The sequence below is a fragment of the Anopheles ziemanni genome, chromosome 3, assembly GCF_943734765.1.
Source record: "Anopheles ziemanni chromosome 3, idAnoZiCoDA_A2_x.2, whole genome shotgun sequence".
Lineage (NCBI taxonomy): Eukaryota > Metazoa > Arthropoda > Insecta > Diptera > Culicidae > Anopheles > Anopheles ziemanni.
Window position 1 is genome coordinate 30891319 of NC_080706.1, and position 17618 is coordinate 30908936.

Below are 17618 nucleotides of genomic sequence, written 5' to 3' on the forward strand. Positions count from 1 at the left end.
ACACGGATCGGGAGTGTGTCCTCCCGGCGTCACCAAGCACCAAAGACTGAATGTCTTCGGGCCGCTGGCCCGAGTGGAGGCGGCCTCGCGATTGGGAAAATTGTTTTGTCAAAACGCTAAGGATACCATCCTGCCTGCTGCTGGGGGTTTCGCCATGCTGGAGGTCCTGGCCCGCGGCCGTCGGCAGGGGGCTGGCGGTGGCGTCGGCGCAAATAGGACCTCGGGGCAGGATGCCGCGAAGGCGCCTTCGCCGGTCGGTGGTCGGCGAAATCAAAACAAACTCGCCATAGCACCGCAGCTCCACCAGGCAGCCGAGCCAGCGACTCTGGGGTTCCTAGCACTTCATCCTTCCATCGGCACGCGAACGCCAGGGGAAAATCCGTGAACCTGAAGAGCGCAGCGAATCGCTCCGGTTGAAGAAAGTAGGGCTAGTGGAAGCGGCTGCCTTTCTTACAGTGGGTGTGCATAGTTTAATGTGCGCCAGGTTGGAAGTAGAGCGCGTTACAGGGTGATTGTGAAGTTTTTCAAAAAATATTTAATAACCATAATTTTAATAATTTTATAAATGTTTTTAAAATGAGTATTACTTGTTCGAAAATTTCTAACCTATACTTATCAACATTTTTTGTTACATTATTAGGTTAAACTTTAAGATAATTGCTTAAATGATTAAAATGTAACACAATCCTCACCAGCAAAATTTTGCTAAGGCTGTTTTTGGTCGGAGTCAAAAATAAATTAAAAAGGAATATAAAAGCTAGCAATAATCATTATTGAATTAACAGATCTATCGTAATATAGAAAGAATATATAATATAAAAAGGATATATAGAAACATTTATGATTATCCTCTCAGGTGCTTCTGTCATTTTCAAATTGCTTGGATACGCTTGGATTAAACAATGGCAAGCCAAATGATTGGAATGAAAAACTATTTGTCAAGTTAAATCCACTGATCTCTACTGCCATACAAAAAATATCACAGCTAAAGTATGTCGCTGGATTTCAACCCGTGATCTTTATGCTATAAATACATTTAACTACAAAAGGAAAACATATCGTAGCGTAAAACAATTCATTCACAAAAAAACCCGTAATCAGAAGGCAATCATCACCAACCGAACGGCCCAAACAGAACGACACTATTTAATTGATCAATGTCCTATTTCGTTTATTGGTCTATACCATAAACGATCGCTTAACTTGCGGTTGGAATGGTGGGAGAAGTATATTAGTAATTAGGCTAGCCCGTGAGACACAACTTGGAAAGACGATTATCAGGATCACTTTTTCTTAAATAAAAAAAGTTGCAGTAAGAAATGTAAATAAGAGACGGATTGTGATGGTCTCTGCATTTTTCCTTAAACGTTCCACCATCCTACATGGCGCCGAACATGGAAACGTGGGGGCATCCCTGCACTTACCCCCCAAAAGGCTTATTTCGAAATACGCTCCGTCACTAATAAACAACGCATATTTGCCCCGTCGCGGCGGAAAATCCGGAAATAATTTACAACCTTATCGGTGTGGGGGGGATCTCCAACTTCGAACCCGTGCTGCACCACTAGGCGTTGTTACTGCCGCTGCTGTCTCAGTTCCATTAAAAAGTTTGCCCGATGATGGAACCGACTGACAACGACGTCGCGGGCATCATTTGCACGGGACGCCGAAAAACAAAAACGGTGTCAAAACTAGGGCTGGCAGGACTGCGGTTGCTTCGAACCTGGGCCCAGAATCGGCACTGGGTCGCCGGTATCGTGCGGCCCGCGATTATGCCACTCATCGATTATTTTTCGCTAGCAACATAATTGGAACCATACGTGCGAGCATTCCATTTTGCCTCCCCCAAAAGGCACGGCCCGCGTTTTGGGGTGTGGAGAATCCGCCCCGGTGCTGCTGCCGTTGTTGTTGTCGATGTAGGCAGCACCTGGCCGAAGGAAAAACCATCTGTTTAATGACTGTTCGGGCCACGTGTCACGCAATGGATTTTGTTGCCCGATTTCGGAACGCTTCGGTTCACGGTAAGACGTCTGGCGCGGGGTGAGCACTTCCGGCGCGTCAAATTACACGTTCCGAGAATAGTTCTGGAATGCTCGGGTGGAATTGATCGCGAAATCATAATGAGTTTATAGACGGTCGTTTGTCGGGAGAAAGTGAACAAGTAATAAAAATTCTGAAATGTTACTAATGAGTTGACGCGTTATGAACCTCGTTGTTGCTTGTGATTTTGCACACGTTTCATCCATCAGTGTCCATCCATCGAACATCCTCTTGAAATGTTTCCTATCACTAGCGATACACCATACCTGAGGGGAGAGAAGATAAGAGATATAGCAACAGATTAAAAGTAGTGCAATTTATAAAAGGTTATTGGAGGATTCAATGCTAGCGTTATTTGTAAAAGAAGTACAATTTTCGCCTTGGATATTTTAACTCTGCATTCTCATGAGGGTTGAAAAGAGTTATTGTTCTAAGTCCACGTGCTAAACCATCCCTAACCGGCTTTGGCGGGTGGCATCGACATCGATTAAACTAATGAGCGTAACCTATCTGTCTTCCACGCTGCTATCGCTGCCAGCGATCGAACCGCGCCTTATCTGGCTGGAACACGGAAGGAGTGGTGGGGGGTGGGAAGAGGGAGCCTTTGGCACCGACTCACACACCAGGAACCGGTGGCCCCGGAAGGGCAAAATAAATCGATGGTGGTGGGCTATTTCTGTAATAAGCTTTCTGTCTCGAGTCGGAGCCAAGAGCCGCCTCTAATGGGTGTCCTCTGAATTCTCGCACACAGACAAACGACACCCACATACAGACACACGAACACACAGGACGATCTGTCACTTTCACTTTGGCCCAAAAGGACACCGAGGAACGGCATTTGAAAGGCGAGCAACCCGGCGAGCAAAAGGTGAGCTGGAGAGACCTAATGACAACCGACACACCGATGCACGCTGGAACGAATCACTTCACGGAAGGCTTGAAAAGGAAGCCCCTCTGCGGCGACGGGAACGTTGGGATGGGTTTAAGTACCCATTACATCAGGCCCCATTCGGTTACGGATTCGATTCGGACGAGTTACCCGGCGGTTGACTAATTGAATTAAAACCCCCGACCCGCGAACGGTACGCACGCCAAAGACGCGCGTCTGGCGCAACGAAGAAACGGTCGAAATTACCTTCAATTTTTCCCTGGACAACCCGAGCTGCAATGCGCGATCAACAATTTTCGCGACCACACCAAACCGAATCCGCGACCATCAAAACACGACCCCAAAAGTCGACGCTCGGTGTTCCACACACCACCAGTGCAACCGAAACAATGGCGACGTGTGCCGAACGGGTTTGCGGTCCAAAAAGCTGTCCCGCACTGGTTCTGGGGCCTGGGCAAAGTTTTGTCCCTCGTCCGCGCCCTCCAACCCCGGGAGCGTGGGCTAGGGTTAAGCTCCAGCGGGTCAGGATTATGTCTTCTCTTTTGCACCTTCCGCACACGCACAGTCAGTTTATCCTTTCGGAACTGTCCCAAACGGAGCGGGGGTTACAGGGAACCACCAAGGATCAGGGCAAGGCGTCAAGTAGAGGGTGGCGAGGGTGGGGAAAGTGGAGATGAAAGATGGCACGGACAAAGTTTCCACACGCGCGTTCCGGGGGAAATCGATACGAAGCGCTCGGATGAGAAGGGGGCTGGCGCGAGGTGAAAATTCTGCCATTTTCCGATTTGGATTGCCCCACCCGGGGGAACCTCTTTTCCACGTCCCACGGTCCATTTGGTGTTGGTGGTTGGTCTTTGCGATCGGATCGAAGCCGCGAGTAGCCTGGCAACCGGCAACCGCGGCCAACCGTTGTTTTCGACTATAAACTACGGGTTTATTGTCATTAACAAGGAAGTTCATTCACCAAATAGGCGCGTTTATGTTTTGCGCCCGAGTGCGGGGAGAGTGAGCGTGAGTGTGTGTGCGCTTGTCTTCAGACCCGGCGTTAAGGGTCGCGTGCCCTAACGCTTGTCTGCATGGTGCACGCTTCGGCAGTCGGTTGGTGGAAAGCGTTACCAGGCTTGGAACAAAGAAGGCTGTTTCGTACAGCACAATTTTCCTTCCAAAACACAACAACAAGAAAAGAGGCAAAGAAAATCACCAGTGTTTCCGGCCGACCGTTCGCGAGTGCCTTCCCGCGGTGAAGGTGAAACCGTTTAAGGCATCCACCGACATGCTCGCGCTGTCGGTCAAAGTCGGGGACGATCGTGGGCGGCCTTAAACCTTCTAAAACAAAACTTGCCAACAAATTGGCTGGGAATTGGAGATGGCTAGCCTCGCCTGCTCCACGATGGAACGCTGGATGTCACGTCCAACTCTCCGCGCGACATAATCAGCACATTTAATCAATTCTCCCAACGCAGCGCGGGCCGGAAAGGGTTAGAGCAACGACCAACCCATAACCGTCGAGCGTCGGTGTTGCCATCGGTAAAACTGCCATCTAATGGACCATGACAAAAACCCTCCGTCCCACCATCCCCGCGGGCGTGGACCACAAATGCCGGCCGCAAAACTTGCGACAATTGTCGTGTATCATATTTCTAGCGTTTTTAGTGCTTGTACGCTAAATGACCGTTCGCGTCGCTTCGTGTGGTTTGTCTGTGCATAATTCTGCCGATTGGTAGACCGTGGCCCGTGAAAGACGCATCTACGGTGGAAAAGGAAATGAAAGCAGCGGAGACCGCCTTTTTATGTGCCCAACCGTACACGTACCTGTATTGTGGCGCTGTAAGCTCCCAGCATCCGGCAGTGCTGCCTTATTCTCGCTTGCCGTCGCCATGGTGCTATGGGATCGGGAAAACTGCCTTCTGCTATTGGTGTGTGGCTTCCTTGGATCTGCTGGGTGCTTTCGATTGCTTTTACCGCAAACCCGGAGCAGAAGAATGACTTTCTCTCGCCTGTCTGTTTATCCCGCGCAATGTCACAGACGCGCTCACCGGATGTCTGGCAGAGTCCTGGTTTTTTTTTTGGTTGCTACTTCCTTTGTGTATTTATTTATTTTCCTTCCCTGCGTGGGCTTGCTCTCCGACTGGTGGAGACCGATTTTTCCCGTCTCCGAAACAGCAACGGGGAGAGAAAGCTTCGCGAATTGGAACACTCTAGAAAACGATCGACAAGCCGCTACGGGATGCCCTTTAGCAAAAAGGAGGGGACGTGTTTAATTTTTTCCCTATATTATTTTCCTTTCCTCTTTTCCTATTGTGCACTTCACATCCACCGACAATATAAAGCAGTTTGAGTAGTGGCGATTTGTCGTCCCGAGACAAAACTATTTTTAAATTGCACCACTGCCCGCCGTTTGACTTTCGGGTACACACTGGTGCCACTAGCGACACACTACCGAGAGACCGCGGCACACTGACACACTGTGGGTGTGTGGTTGGCTTTGAAGGGCTGGTTTTGTTTTATTATGTTTGATTTGATTCCCGCACTACGCACTCCACTCCCGCTTAGGTGCACGACTTTCGGGACAAATGGCGCACTGGTCAACACTGCACTACGGCGATTCCCCTGCTCGAACCGTGTAAGCGTTTGGGCACACGCTACCGATGCGACACAGCATCCACAAAATCTGCGACGACACAACGCGATGATCCCGCCAGGTGGTGGTGGTGGTGATGGTGTACGTTTCGGATGTTGTTTTTAAATTTCGTGCGCTTCACCTTGGCGCCGCAGCACTCGTGTCGGGAATGGCAAACACTTTTCTGTTTTTAAATGCTAACTTATTTTTCCGTTCACAATTTCGTCTCAGACAACCGCCGTCGGTGCTGCAATCAATGATGTCGAGTACCGATAGGCTCGTTGTGTGTTGCGCGGGGGGTTCGCTTTGTGGCACTAATGGTACACTCCGGCTAGGCGGTGCAGAGAGCAGAGATAGGTGTCTATTGCCTTGCCCGATAAGACCAACTCTGAGCGAGCGAGTGATAAAAAATTGATGAGCAACGGGGCAACACGACGCGAACGGGTCGGGGAGACCGTTCGTTGGAAGGATGCCCAGGGCGGTGCAGCGCATGCGTGCGGATTCTGGGTGGTTTACGGACGCGAACCGTACACCCCGTGGTGTATGAATAAAACTAGCTTCGGTCTAGGACTTGCGGGGGAAAATAAAATAAAATTATAGAATGAAAATGTTAGTGAAAATCACGACAGTTTGAACGAGAAGCATATTAACATTTCTGAACACTTATGAAGAAAGAAGTGATGTGAAAATAAAATATTTTAACATTGTCGAACAAAGTATTCTAATTCGCATTATAATGGGGAAACTTAATTTTCACCTGACTCTGATTTCTCACCTGACTATTTCGGGTTCCATTATTTGGTATTTATTTAAACTTCCAAGTGCTTCATCTCTGCCACTGACGAAATGACCGTTATGGAGCTTCAAAGTGTGCAACCTCGACTGAAATGATACTAAAAAGTACTTATAACATGTTATAACAAGTCTGCAGACAATGCAAAGCATCATGAGTATTATTTGAAATTTAAACTTTAAGTAAACTGTAGTATGATTCTGTACAAACGAAAGTCGTCTAATTTTCAAACCAGAAAGCTCCGATGCTTGTGAGCTTATGAAAAGCTATAGTTTCGTACAGTGCTGTGCACGCTATATCACCCACCCGCGAACGAATCGTTCTAGCAATTTTAACGTGTTATATGTTTTTGTTTATTAGTTTGTTTATTTTTTATAAAGAAATAAGAATTACTGCCTTTTATCTAGCAATATTAGATTGTCACTTCATTGATCACTTGGTGATATTGATAGGAAAAAACATGGAACAGAAACCAACGTGTATACCACTATCACTTCAAGATAAACAATTAACAAATAGGTAAAATTCAGCAAAAAAGATAAGTACATTCTTTGCTAATGAAAAACTCGTCAATTATTTCAAATAGCAAAAAGAACATCAGATTTAAATTTTTCATCCTGCATTGTCAAAACACTTAAACTAAACTATAATCATAGATAAGAAGTGAACTATATCCATAGATAGAAGTGTTTGAATTCAATTCTTTCATTGGACAACGTTTCGATTTCCATTTAATGTCCCCAGGTTTCCCGACCCCAACCCATTGCCCCGGATGCATCAATAACTTGACACCTGGATGACCTCTTTATGTAGAAATTTATTTAAATCTTAACAGAAAAATAGTAATAACCGCTTCCGTATTGCCGATGGTATCGCACGGTAATTCGTTTTCATTTTTGTTCTTCTTCTTCTTCTTCTTCCTTTGTATTGCTTTGTTTCACTTGCTGTTGTTTGCTCAACTGGAAATCTCATCGTCGTTGCTGTTGTTGTCGCTAGATGTTGTTGCTAGCTTTCTTATTTTAGTTTCTTCTCACATTTGATGTTTGCTGTTGTTGTTTTTTCTTCGCCAGGTTTCCATCGTGTTGCTGTCTGTTTGTTTCCGATTTGGCCTCGGAGGATGTTGTTCTCTCTGATATTTGTATTATAAATAGCTCGATTACATAACAGTTCTCTCAATATTCTGATGGCTTGTGGTCACACAATCTCTGAAGATATGCTGAAAATAGAAAAAAAAACCCCAGTTGTACAGGACGTTTTTGAAAAGGGTGGCCGCATGCTATCTCTCTTTCTCTCTTTCATTCGCACAAGCATGGCGCGTGCGTAAACCGAATGCGGTTGCGTGAAAATGGATTCGGTCGGTTTTCAACCCCGGGGGCCGGCTTGGCACCATTTTTGGGTACACCGACCGACCCCGGGTGAAGATCGCGAGATGCCAGGGAAAGCGCAGTGCATGTGTGTGAGTGTGTGTGTGTGCGTAGGAGTTGTTGTTGGAATGCACACTTGCGAGAGGCACGCAGGTGCGCAAAGGATATGACGACATGTGTCGGTGGTGTGCTAGTGGCTTTTTTAGCAACTATAAAATTAGCTCAATTTATGCGCTCGTGAGTGTGTACGTTTGTGAGTGAATTCTGGATTCCTTCGTTAGTGACTTCGTTTGGGATGACGTTCGTTAGTGAATCAGCGGGAAGCAATTTATGGCAGCATAGGAGTTCAAATATACTTACGAATACTCTTTTGTGTGTAGGGTGACATTTAGTGGAGACTTTGAAAAAGTACACAATTGAGTTAAAGATGAATTTACTTGACGTGGTCAATGACGACCATGTTGTCCATCATCTTCTTGAGGAACGCTGATGGCCGGAACATCCATTCGAAGGGTGTGATGATGTACATCATCACGAAGTGGAATGATGGTATCCACAGGTAGGGTGATGTATGTGTGTAGATTTGTGTAACATATAGTAACACGCATACATAACAGTACGATGGAATTCGTTGAAGTTAGCAACAAGTGACACGGAGTTCAGGGAATTTTTTTTACAGAACAGACGATGTATGGTGATTTTTACATCACCACAGGTACATGTAAAGACAGATAGTTATCTCATTAGCGACAAAAGTTGATGCGCGAGTCTGGGTCTCCAACAGTTGAGGAAAAGTAACGGGTTGTCGTTGGAAGGGGTATCACTCGGTTCACGATACTTACGTGCGTATGGGATGTAGCCGTCATCATCCTCGGGGTCCATGCAGTCCTTGAAGACAGCCTCCAGCTCGTTATCATCCAGTCTCTCACCTGCGAAGGGAAAAGCGGTTTGTAACCGAGTCAGTCCAACTTGTCCCACCATCTTCATCGTTCAGCCAGGCGGGCCGATCCTTACCGAGCGCGGTTAAGCTGTGCTGGAGTTCCGCCAGGAGCATGGTGCCGTTCTCCTCCTTGTCGTACAGCTTCAGACACTCAAGGAAGTCCTCGTAGCAGCCCTGTTCCTTCTCCTTCTTGACCTGGCCGAAGATCGGCAGGAACTCGTCGAACTTGATCTTCTTCTCGCCGCGCTTCTGGGTGCCGCCCATCTTGCCGATGAGGTCCAGCGTCGGGTTCAGGTTCAGGGCGCGGAGGGCGTTGCCGAGGTCAAAGGCATCGATCTGGCCGGTACCTTCCCAATCGTAGACGGAGAAGACGAACTGCGCCTCTGCGAATTTTTGTGGAGAGAGTTTCGGCGCACCGTTAGCATCACCGTACGCAAGCAGCAAACTTCACTCGAAGAACTGGTGCTATTTTTTTATTACTCACTTTCAATTTCAACATCCTTCAGATCGGCCTATGGTTGGCGAAAGTCGAGTAGGCCGCAATAACCATCGTCGTCGATCCGTCGAAGTGCAGATGATGCAGAGAAAGAAAAGAATTCGGAAAAATTCGGAACCGTTAACCATCAACTTGTGTCATCAGCGCATGCTCGCTAAATCTGGCATGGTACGAGCTTAGATCCTCTACTCCATCTCCATTGCCATATAAGTCCACGCACAAGATTCTCGGGAAGCACAGCTCGGTGCAACTGAACATTCTGAATTCCATTCTCGTTTGAGGTGTGTGTGTGTATTTTTCTTCTAGTAAAAACTTCTGATTAAACTTCACTATTGGAACTCGATTCGCAATTCGATATGTTGAGATACTGGCAAGGTACTTTCGCAGTACATTCTAATTCACTTCGGTTTCAGATTTTCCACACTTAAACTTTAAACTCTATGCCTCTATGGGCGGAATTGCCTCGGAATTTGTTTCCTTACCATTGTGATCTTGTGTAGCTCGCGTACCGACTCAGACTCAACTGCGTACTATTCCAAACCACTGTTCACAGAGCACTGAACGGCTCGCATTCACGAATTATATTTAGCATTTCACTCGCGGGCGGCGGGCAAGCCGATGTAGGATTTTTCCTACATTTTTTCGTCGTTCTTTTTCCCTCCCTGGGCTTCCCGAAAACGCGCTGACGCGAACTGCGGACACCGGGCTTTGCGGATCCGCCAAACCGGGGACGCATGCGCACTCCCCGAACCACACTTGGGCCGGCCACAAGTCGGTGCTCCTTTTGCCATCGGAACGCTCGCTCCCTTCGGAACGTGCCTTCCCTTTCGCTATGGTGTAGGACGATGGGGCGGCGTGAGGAGGAAGACGATGACACATGGACCACGAGGAACCGAGGCGGTCAAGCGGACGGAGATTTTAAAAACCCTCCCCGCAGTCCCCTACGCCAGGCCCAGCAGTTCTAATTCCTAGAGATCGACGGGGTTTTCAACGGTCGAGGTTCGGTTCTCGTGCAAGCATTCCTGGTACGTCGTGGGGCCAATATCGGGGGGACCTCAGTCCGGGTGTGGATATCGTCGACTTTTCGACCCGTCTTTCACTACCCTCTACCGAATGTGCCAATATTTTCATGATTCGGGAACACCGGCCCAACGTTGGTCCTCTCAGCTCGAGGGGTGTCTCTTTTGCGCACCCCCCCCCCCCCCCCCCGCCCCCCCCCCACGCTCCCAAGTGTCCTTCTTCCGTCCCTTTCTGGCCCGAAAGAACACATTCTGGCAGAGCACTTCACAGGCGTACGGGTGTTTGTGCATCGTCTAATACAGTGACGACTGCGCGGCCACCACCGCTCGCTGATCTATTTTTAATCCCGAAGGTAAAACGAAAAACACACCAATTCTGTGCCGTATGTGATCTGTGCAACGGTGCCGGGTTAGAAAGGTAGGCAATTTCAGCACCGATTCGGCAGACACGGTGCTTACGGCGTTACGGCGAAACCCCCCTCAAAGCGAGCTCTCTCACTCCCTCCCGCGAGTGGGATCGGGCCGAATGAAAGAGAAAGCTGGACGACATAAAAAGGATGAGACTGGGAAGGGACGGGCAGGTCGGTGGGAGGCTAAGATCCTTGACGGCAGATGGATGGAAAATGCCGCTGTGGTCCATCGCATCTGCCGGAATGATGTTGATGTCGGTTCGCTTGCATCAGAATTTATGACTGATCAATTATATTCCCGATGCAAAAGTCCCGTCGTCCGGTTAAAGGTGGCTGCCAATTTCGCCGGTTCGAAAGTGTCCGATTTCCCCATCCACATCGTTCGATCCAAGGCACCAACATGTCACCAATCATCGAATAAGTGCAATCAAATCTGATCGTCAACAGTCAAAGGTAGATAAAAATAACGAATGTATATCAGTCTGTAGAACCTTTTATGTAGAAAGTTCCTCCCGGTTGCTTAGACGTTGCTACGGACACTGCCAGACCAATGTAACCTGTAACCGTAAACAATTGTGGTCGGTTGCTGTGGTGTTTACCAAAAGCAACTCCGTGTACATGTGTGAAGCTGGCAAGAGCATTGCTAATGGTTCACTGTTTCATGTTAACCTTTTTGAAAGCCGTACTTCCATATATTTACGTGGAAATTTTCCAGATGGAAATGATGAGACCGTAGAACAAAACGTTTTCTGAGGCGAAGTTTTTCTTTTAAATTCCAATTCGATTGATAAGTATTGTTTAAAAACAACTCATGCAAATATTATTGAGATTTTAGTCATTTTGTTTGATCTGACAGATTTTTCTAGCTTTTCTCACAAATGTAACACATTGTACAGTATTTTGTGCATCGACTTTGATAGATTATTTCTATCCCGATGTCAGAAAAGCGTAGATTCATGGCAGATAAACAGTTCTACCCGTGCATGAAATGAAAACCACCGACGGCCGCAATCACACCGCGGGTCTGCGATAAAATAACTGACGCACGTATATTTAGAACGCTAACAATTCCTTTTTGCGATGGCCACTAGAGCAACATTCGATGGCTATTCTGCACTACAGGTTTTGATATGTTTTTCCCCATTCGTTTGCCAGTTTTTCCATTTTTTGACAACAGGAGAAAGCACCCCGCTGTACGATGCAACGAAGCAACACGATTTCACGTGCAATTCTCATTCATTAGACGAATCCTGCGTGGCCAATATCGTCCCATTAGTCGAAAGAGAGTAAGAGACGGTTCATATTTTATTGCGTGGATGATAAATGTACCGCATAAAAAATGCCATCTCAAGGGGGGGGGGGGAGAGCAGAAACACAGCTTCGTGGTGGAAGGAATTCGTGCGTCTGGACCGTTGCCTTATGGTTGCGAAAAAACCCCAACAGCAAAAAGCATACGTCCAAGGGGGAAAACCGGCCGAGTGTACACCTGCACGATGTAATAATGCTACCCAGTTATTGCTGCTGCTGCTACTGCATTCCCCATCTCAACACCCACACAGAGCAATGGGGAAAACAAATGGAAAGCCCGCCTCACGAACCCATTCATACGGCCGTTTTCCGTGCGGCCGTGTTTCGGTGGTCTGCGCGTCGGCGGACGGAATGTACGAAAATAATACCTCATGATTCACGCGCGCCCGTTCGCAGGGAAGTGAGGGTAAAAATTGCGTAGCACAGATTCTATAAATACGTCTGCGCGCACGGTGGTGGCGTTGTCGTCGTTCGTCCCTAGCGCTGCTTGGGAAAAGGAAAATGTTCGCCTCCGCGAGCAGATTGTCAAAAATGGAGGTCGCCGTGGCGTAGGATCGGGCGCCACGGGACCAACGCGCGATCAGCGGAGCGAAGACGGGGAGGGGGCGATTGAGGGGCAGCGTGAATGAAATGGAAGAGATAGGAAGCGACAGATCGGGTTCAGTTCAGTTGTACGAAGCGAAGATAAATAGATCTTTGGCTTGCGCACCAACAACCACCTCTGGTGGGGCCTGGCGGTAACGCAGCGGATAACGTCAACGTGGCAGCGTTATCAGTAGCCGGCGATAGGCGGGAGGGAAACCCATTTTCCCAACCAACCCACACAGCCAACCGATCCTGCGCCGCTATCCCGCGCCCAGTAAGCGCATGACATGGATGTTGCTCGTAACCTAAATAATTGATTGTTTCTCACGGTTATGCTCCAACGGCAATGGGAAAGCAAAGGCTAATGGGGACTCGAGGGATATATTTATATTCCAAGTGCGAAAATGGACCATGTTTAGTAGCTGTAGAAGTAGGTCTTTCGACATACATAAACACCGAAGAATGTTAAGAGAATAGTATTCAGATAGCTTCATTTATGGTCATGTTGAAGCAGTACCCTAAAACGTCCTATTTTTGAAATCACATTGCTACGTGCCAAAACGACTGACTCAGGTTGCCATTTACATGTTGAAAAACATTGTCAATGAATGGATGAATAAAAGTGAACCAACGATTGTAAGTAAAAAAGTAACTAGAAATAGTATACAATTGGTATGCAGTATGAATTTCCTGTTTTTAAACATATTTCTGCATAGTATGACCATAAATCAATCCAATTAACACTATTGTCTATTTGTTAATAGTAATTATACGTTGTCTATAAAACAAAACTATTAAAATTTAAGAAAATAACCATAACAAACTGGTAGACGCACTGAAGCCCACCATGGAAACAAGACTAGAATAAAAACGATCGACCTTGAAGAGGCTCGATAAAAATGAAATTACTAGGCAATACTAGGTTAAACCCAAGTTTGGTGGAACCAATTTTTGGTAGGTGCCGGACACTTACTTTCAGCAAATTAAACCCATAGTTGCTTTTTACTAACATTTGTATTTTCTCTAAAATTCAACCGGGTTCATATTACTCGTTTTGAGGGTAGAAGATGCGGCTACTAAACATGTACAAGGCGGACTTTAAAAGTTCATACTTGTAATGCAAATGATAACGTCAAGAGCTCCCTCAAAACTAAGGATGACACTGTATGCACAACAGTTGCAATGGAAACATATGCAGATAAATGGATTGTCTATAAATTTCTACCGACACGCTTAAATTTGTCCTTGTCAATCAAACCCCAAGCAGCTGGTTTCTGGTGTCTTTTTTGCGTTTCGCGCAATTCGAGTTTCAATTTCCCCTTGCAGATAGCGCTACCTCCCGGACTCGCATTCCAGTAGGTACAATACCGGCCTATCCTCATGGTAACCGTCCCCTGGAAACTTGTTTACAAAGACCAAGCGAACAGCGGAGCGAACCTTTGGACGGCCAAGCGGCGACGCGCCGAGAGATCGCCACCCAGTATCAAATCCCTTGGCCGACGGCTCGGCAGCAGCACAGCGCAGAGGATGATCAAGGAACTGTACCAGCCGACGGAACCGAAGTCCCATCGACCGAGCTACGCCAACCAGGCGGTTCTGCTTAGTAGCGCCAAGTGGGAGCAGATGTGGAAGAAGGTCACCAATCCGACCGACAAGGAGACGGAGGTGCTCTGCCAGCAGGAGCGCGAGTTTCGCGAGTATCTGAAGAACGGCTCGAAGAAGATGACCAGCACCTGGGAGAACACGGTGCAGAACATCCGCGACAAGAAGGAGGCGGAACGGTTGCGCCGCGATAAGGCCAAGGTGGAGGAAGGTAACGAACTTCGAGCGTGTGGTCCTACAGTTTAATGGGAATACAATGGTTCAGGAAAATGGAGTGTACTTTATTTGCGTACAGAAGAAACTTCTTTTAGTTTAAGTTCTTTTTTTGTAAATGACGGGAATGGACCATCGAGAATGCTGCTACGATGTAGACTATGTTGTGAACACACTTCACATACTTCCATAACCACTGAGAACCTCCAGCTGTGACTTTATTTTGATAAAGCCAGAAGTTTTAATAGCAATCCTCATCAACAATGTATGTTTGAAGAGTAAAACCTAACGCATGCGCCTTCATCAACAGATCAACGCTATTATCGGGAGCTGAAAGCGGCGGACGAGATCAAGCGTAAGGAACTGATTCAGAAGGCGGAGGATCTCATCCAGAAGGACAAGGTCGGCCCAAGGGTGCTGGAGAGTGCGGCCAAGTTCTGCGAGGTGCTGCGAGGTCGTGAGTTGCAGCGTCAGTTTCGCCATGACCAGGACCGGATGCAGCAGGTGCGTAAGCAATCGGTCGACCAGCAGACGACCGCCCTCGGCAACCACTGGCTGAAGTCGCACGGCGAGCGGCTGCTCGAGGATCGTCAGCGGTTCGACGACTACAAGCGCGAGCTGAAGCAGACGATGGTGGCGAATCAGCAAGCGGCACGGCAGCGGAAGCAGGACCTGATCGCCGAGGAGCTGGCCAGCCTGGAGGTGATCGAGAGCGAGATGCGGGCCCAGCAGGAGCGCGAGCGGCAGGCACAGGAGGCGAGCAAGGAAATGCGGCGGCTGAGTGCCCTCGAGGCGATACGAATGGCGGAGGATAGACGCACCCGGCTGCGGCGCGAAACCGAGATCGAGGACGCACTGATCCAGATCTACACCGAGGGTCAGCAGAACATCGCCGGCTTCCGGCAGGGTGTGCACGTGACCAAACATCGATTCCGGGACAACTCACAGCAGCTGAAGGAAGCGCTTGAGAGGCAGCGTGCGGCATTGGCTCAGGAGGAGCGCAACCTTCAGCGGGCGGCCGAGGAGAAGGACCGACGGGCGTCGCAACGAGAGCGCGAGCAGGGTGAACAGCAACGTCAGCTAAAGGCGGCCCGAATCCAGGCTCACTTGGACGAGATCGAATGGCAGAGGCAGCGCGAGGCGGAGGAGGCCGTCCTGACGCGACGTGAGTACGAGGAGCGCCTCAAGAACGTCGATGTGACGTTCGGGTTCGACCGGCGAAAGGTTGCGGACCAGACGGTGCGGGCACACACCCAACGTCGGCTGCTGTTGGACCAGATCGGCGAGAAGGAAACCCGCGAGCGACGGGAGGCGGACACGACGGCCGAGCTGCGCTACGCCAAGGATAATGCGGAGCGCGAGAACAAACACTTCCTCCAGTACGCCCAGGACCTGATCAGCGACGCCAAGGTGAAGGGACGTCCGATTCTGCCGCTGCTGAAGACGGTGCAGAGCTACCGGAAGGAGCACTTCCACGACTTCAAGGACGCCGACGTCGTCCCGCAGCACCTACTGTCGCGCGTCCCCATCAACAACAAGCTGATGGAGCAGGGCGTGCTGGACGCCATGCCGCCGCGTCAGCGGGCCCTCGTCATACTGAAGCGAAGTCCGCTTCCGGTGCGGCTCGGTGGCGCGGAGCTGCTATCGGCCATCGGAGCGACGCACGTCGAAACGTCGAAGGATAAAAATAACGCCACCGAAGATAACGGCGCCCCGCACGAGGCGGACGGGCAGGGGCCTGACGAGAAGCAAGACGCAAGAAGCTTGATTATGTAAGCCTCGAATTTTTTCCACGGACCATTGCCGTGACCTTGCATTCCAATATTATTTTTCTGTAAAATAACCTTTTTCGCACAAGGCATCCGCTGGTGATGTTGGCGTAAATAAATCACGATTTTCCATAAATCTTTTTTCTATATTCCATAGTTTGCGAAACGAATAAAAATCGACCGCAAAATGAGCATCATTTCGTGAACCACGTTTCGTGAACCGTTGCACGAAACTTTAAATCTTTCTTTTCACGTGATATTTGACACAGAGAGACGAAGTGTCGGGTTGCTGGAAGTCGAGCTTGGTTTAGAATCCCATCACGGGTTGAGTCGGGATTACGCAAGATGCCCTTCGCTATGTGAATAGTTCGATAAACAAACGCTTTTGAAGTTGGTTTGAATCTTGCCAAAGCAACCAGTTGCTCCATGGAAACAGGAATAATAGATGGATCCTTTTGCAAGTTAAAAGGCAACGTGTCATCCATTTTTAAAATCTAATAAACTGATTGTATTTAGAAAAAAATCATACGTTACGTAAGAAAAATAATTGTTTGAAAATATTGTACCGTTTTCCGTAACCTGGTTAAAGGGCATCTTCCTTCTCGACGCCAGGTGGCTCCGGGTCGTGGCTCCCCGGGCTGCATCACCTCCAACCCTCTACACTCCCTTTCCCCAAAAGCGATCAAAATCACGTGCATTTGTTTGTAAATAAAACCTCCATCCGGACAGCCAATGCGCAGCCGCGCCATTAACTGCGAGAAACGGATGGAAACATCAAACTAGCCTCCCCCAACCCCCATGGGAGGAGATCGGAAGGAAGCACGGGAGCGGGGAAATCGCGGAAAACCGAAGCGGAACACACATTCACAGACACACGCGTCGGCCAAACAGCAACATCAACCCACCGATCCAAAGGAAGCGCACAGCGCGCAGCCACCTCTGCACGCGCACACACGCGATGGAAAATTCGCTCCCTTGATTGAATCACTTTTCCAGTGCGGCCATTACATCGCCATCTCGGAAGGGCGACTTTCGCTTTTTCCGCGGCACCGTCGAGAGCATGTGAACGGGTTCGAGTGTTACCTTTCGGTAAGTTTGGTTTCTTGTCCAGCCCGCGGATTGTGTTGTTGTGCGGGGAAATGGATTTCGTGCTGGATGCTGCTGGATGAAAATGACCGAACCATCAAGGGCCTCGTTGCGAAAGGTGACATCCTGTGGTGCCATGTAACGATTATATAATTCGGTCCAGCTGGAACGGGCGCACCTGGAAAGCTGGGCGGATCCCAGGCTGGTTGGACTCAAATTGTGAAAAGTGTTGTTAAATTGTGCAACAACCTTCTTCCCGTTGGCCTGCATTGTGATAGCAGTTTGCGAAAATATGTCGGATGAAAATTTTCTAACATGGCGGATGGATGCAAAAAAAATGAAAAAGGTGTAACAAGCGAAGAAAAATCATCAGTGCGAAAATGCAAGATGTGAAAAGTGCATCGAGAAATTGTGATCAAATCAAGGATTAGTTGGGTTAACAAGTTGACCGAAAGCGCATAGCCATCGTTCGGTGGAAATTGTC

At 48.4% G+C, this 17618-nt stretch overlaps 2 protein-coding genes across 2 annotated transcripts; one reads left to right on the forward strand and one right to left on the reverse strand.

Moving 5' to 3' along the window:
* Positions 1 to 7148: 7148 nt before the first annotated feature.
* On the reverse strand, positions 7149 to 13476 carry LOC131284524 (myosin light chain alkali). Its single transcript, XM_058313383.1, has 5 exons — positions 13438 to 13476; positions 9131 to 9158; positions 8721 to 9029; positions 8549 to 8635; positions 7149 to 7558 (listed from the first exon to the last, which is right to left on the reverse strand). Exons 1-5 carry the CDS (start codon positions 13474 to 13476, stop codon positions 7515 to 7517), a joined length of 507 nt encoding a protein of 168 aa, XP_058169366.1. The 3' UTR covers positions 7149 to 7514.
* A 515-nt stretch (positions 13477 to 13991) lies between these two features.
* LOC131284525 (trichohyalin-like) lies at positions 13992 to 16055 on the forward strand. The gene is made up of 2 exons (XM_058313384.1): positions 13992 to 14277; positions 14590 to 16055. Exons 1-2 carry the CDS (start codon positions 13992 to 13994, stop codon positions 16053 to 16055), a joined length of 1752 nt encoding a protein of 583 aa, XP_058169367.1.
* Positions 16056 to 17618: the final 1563 nt, after the last annotated feature.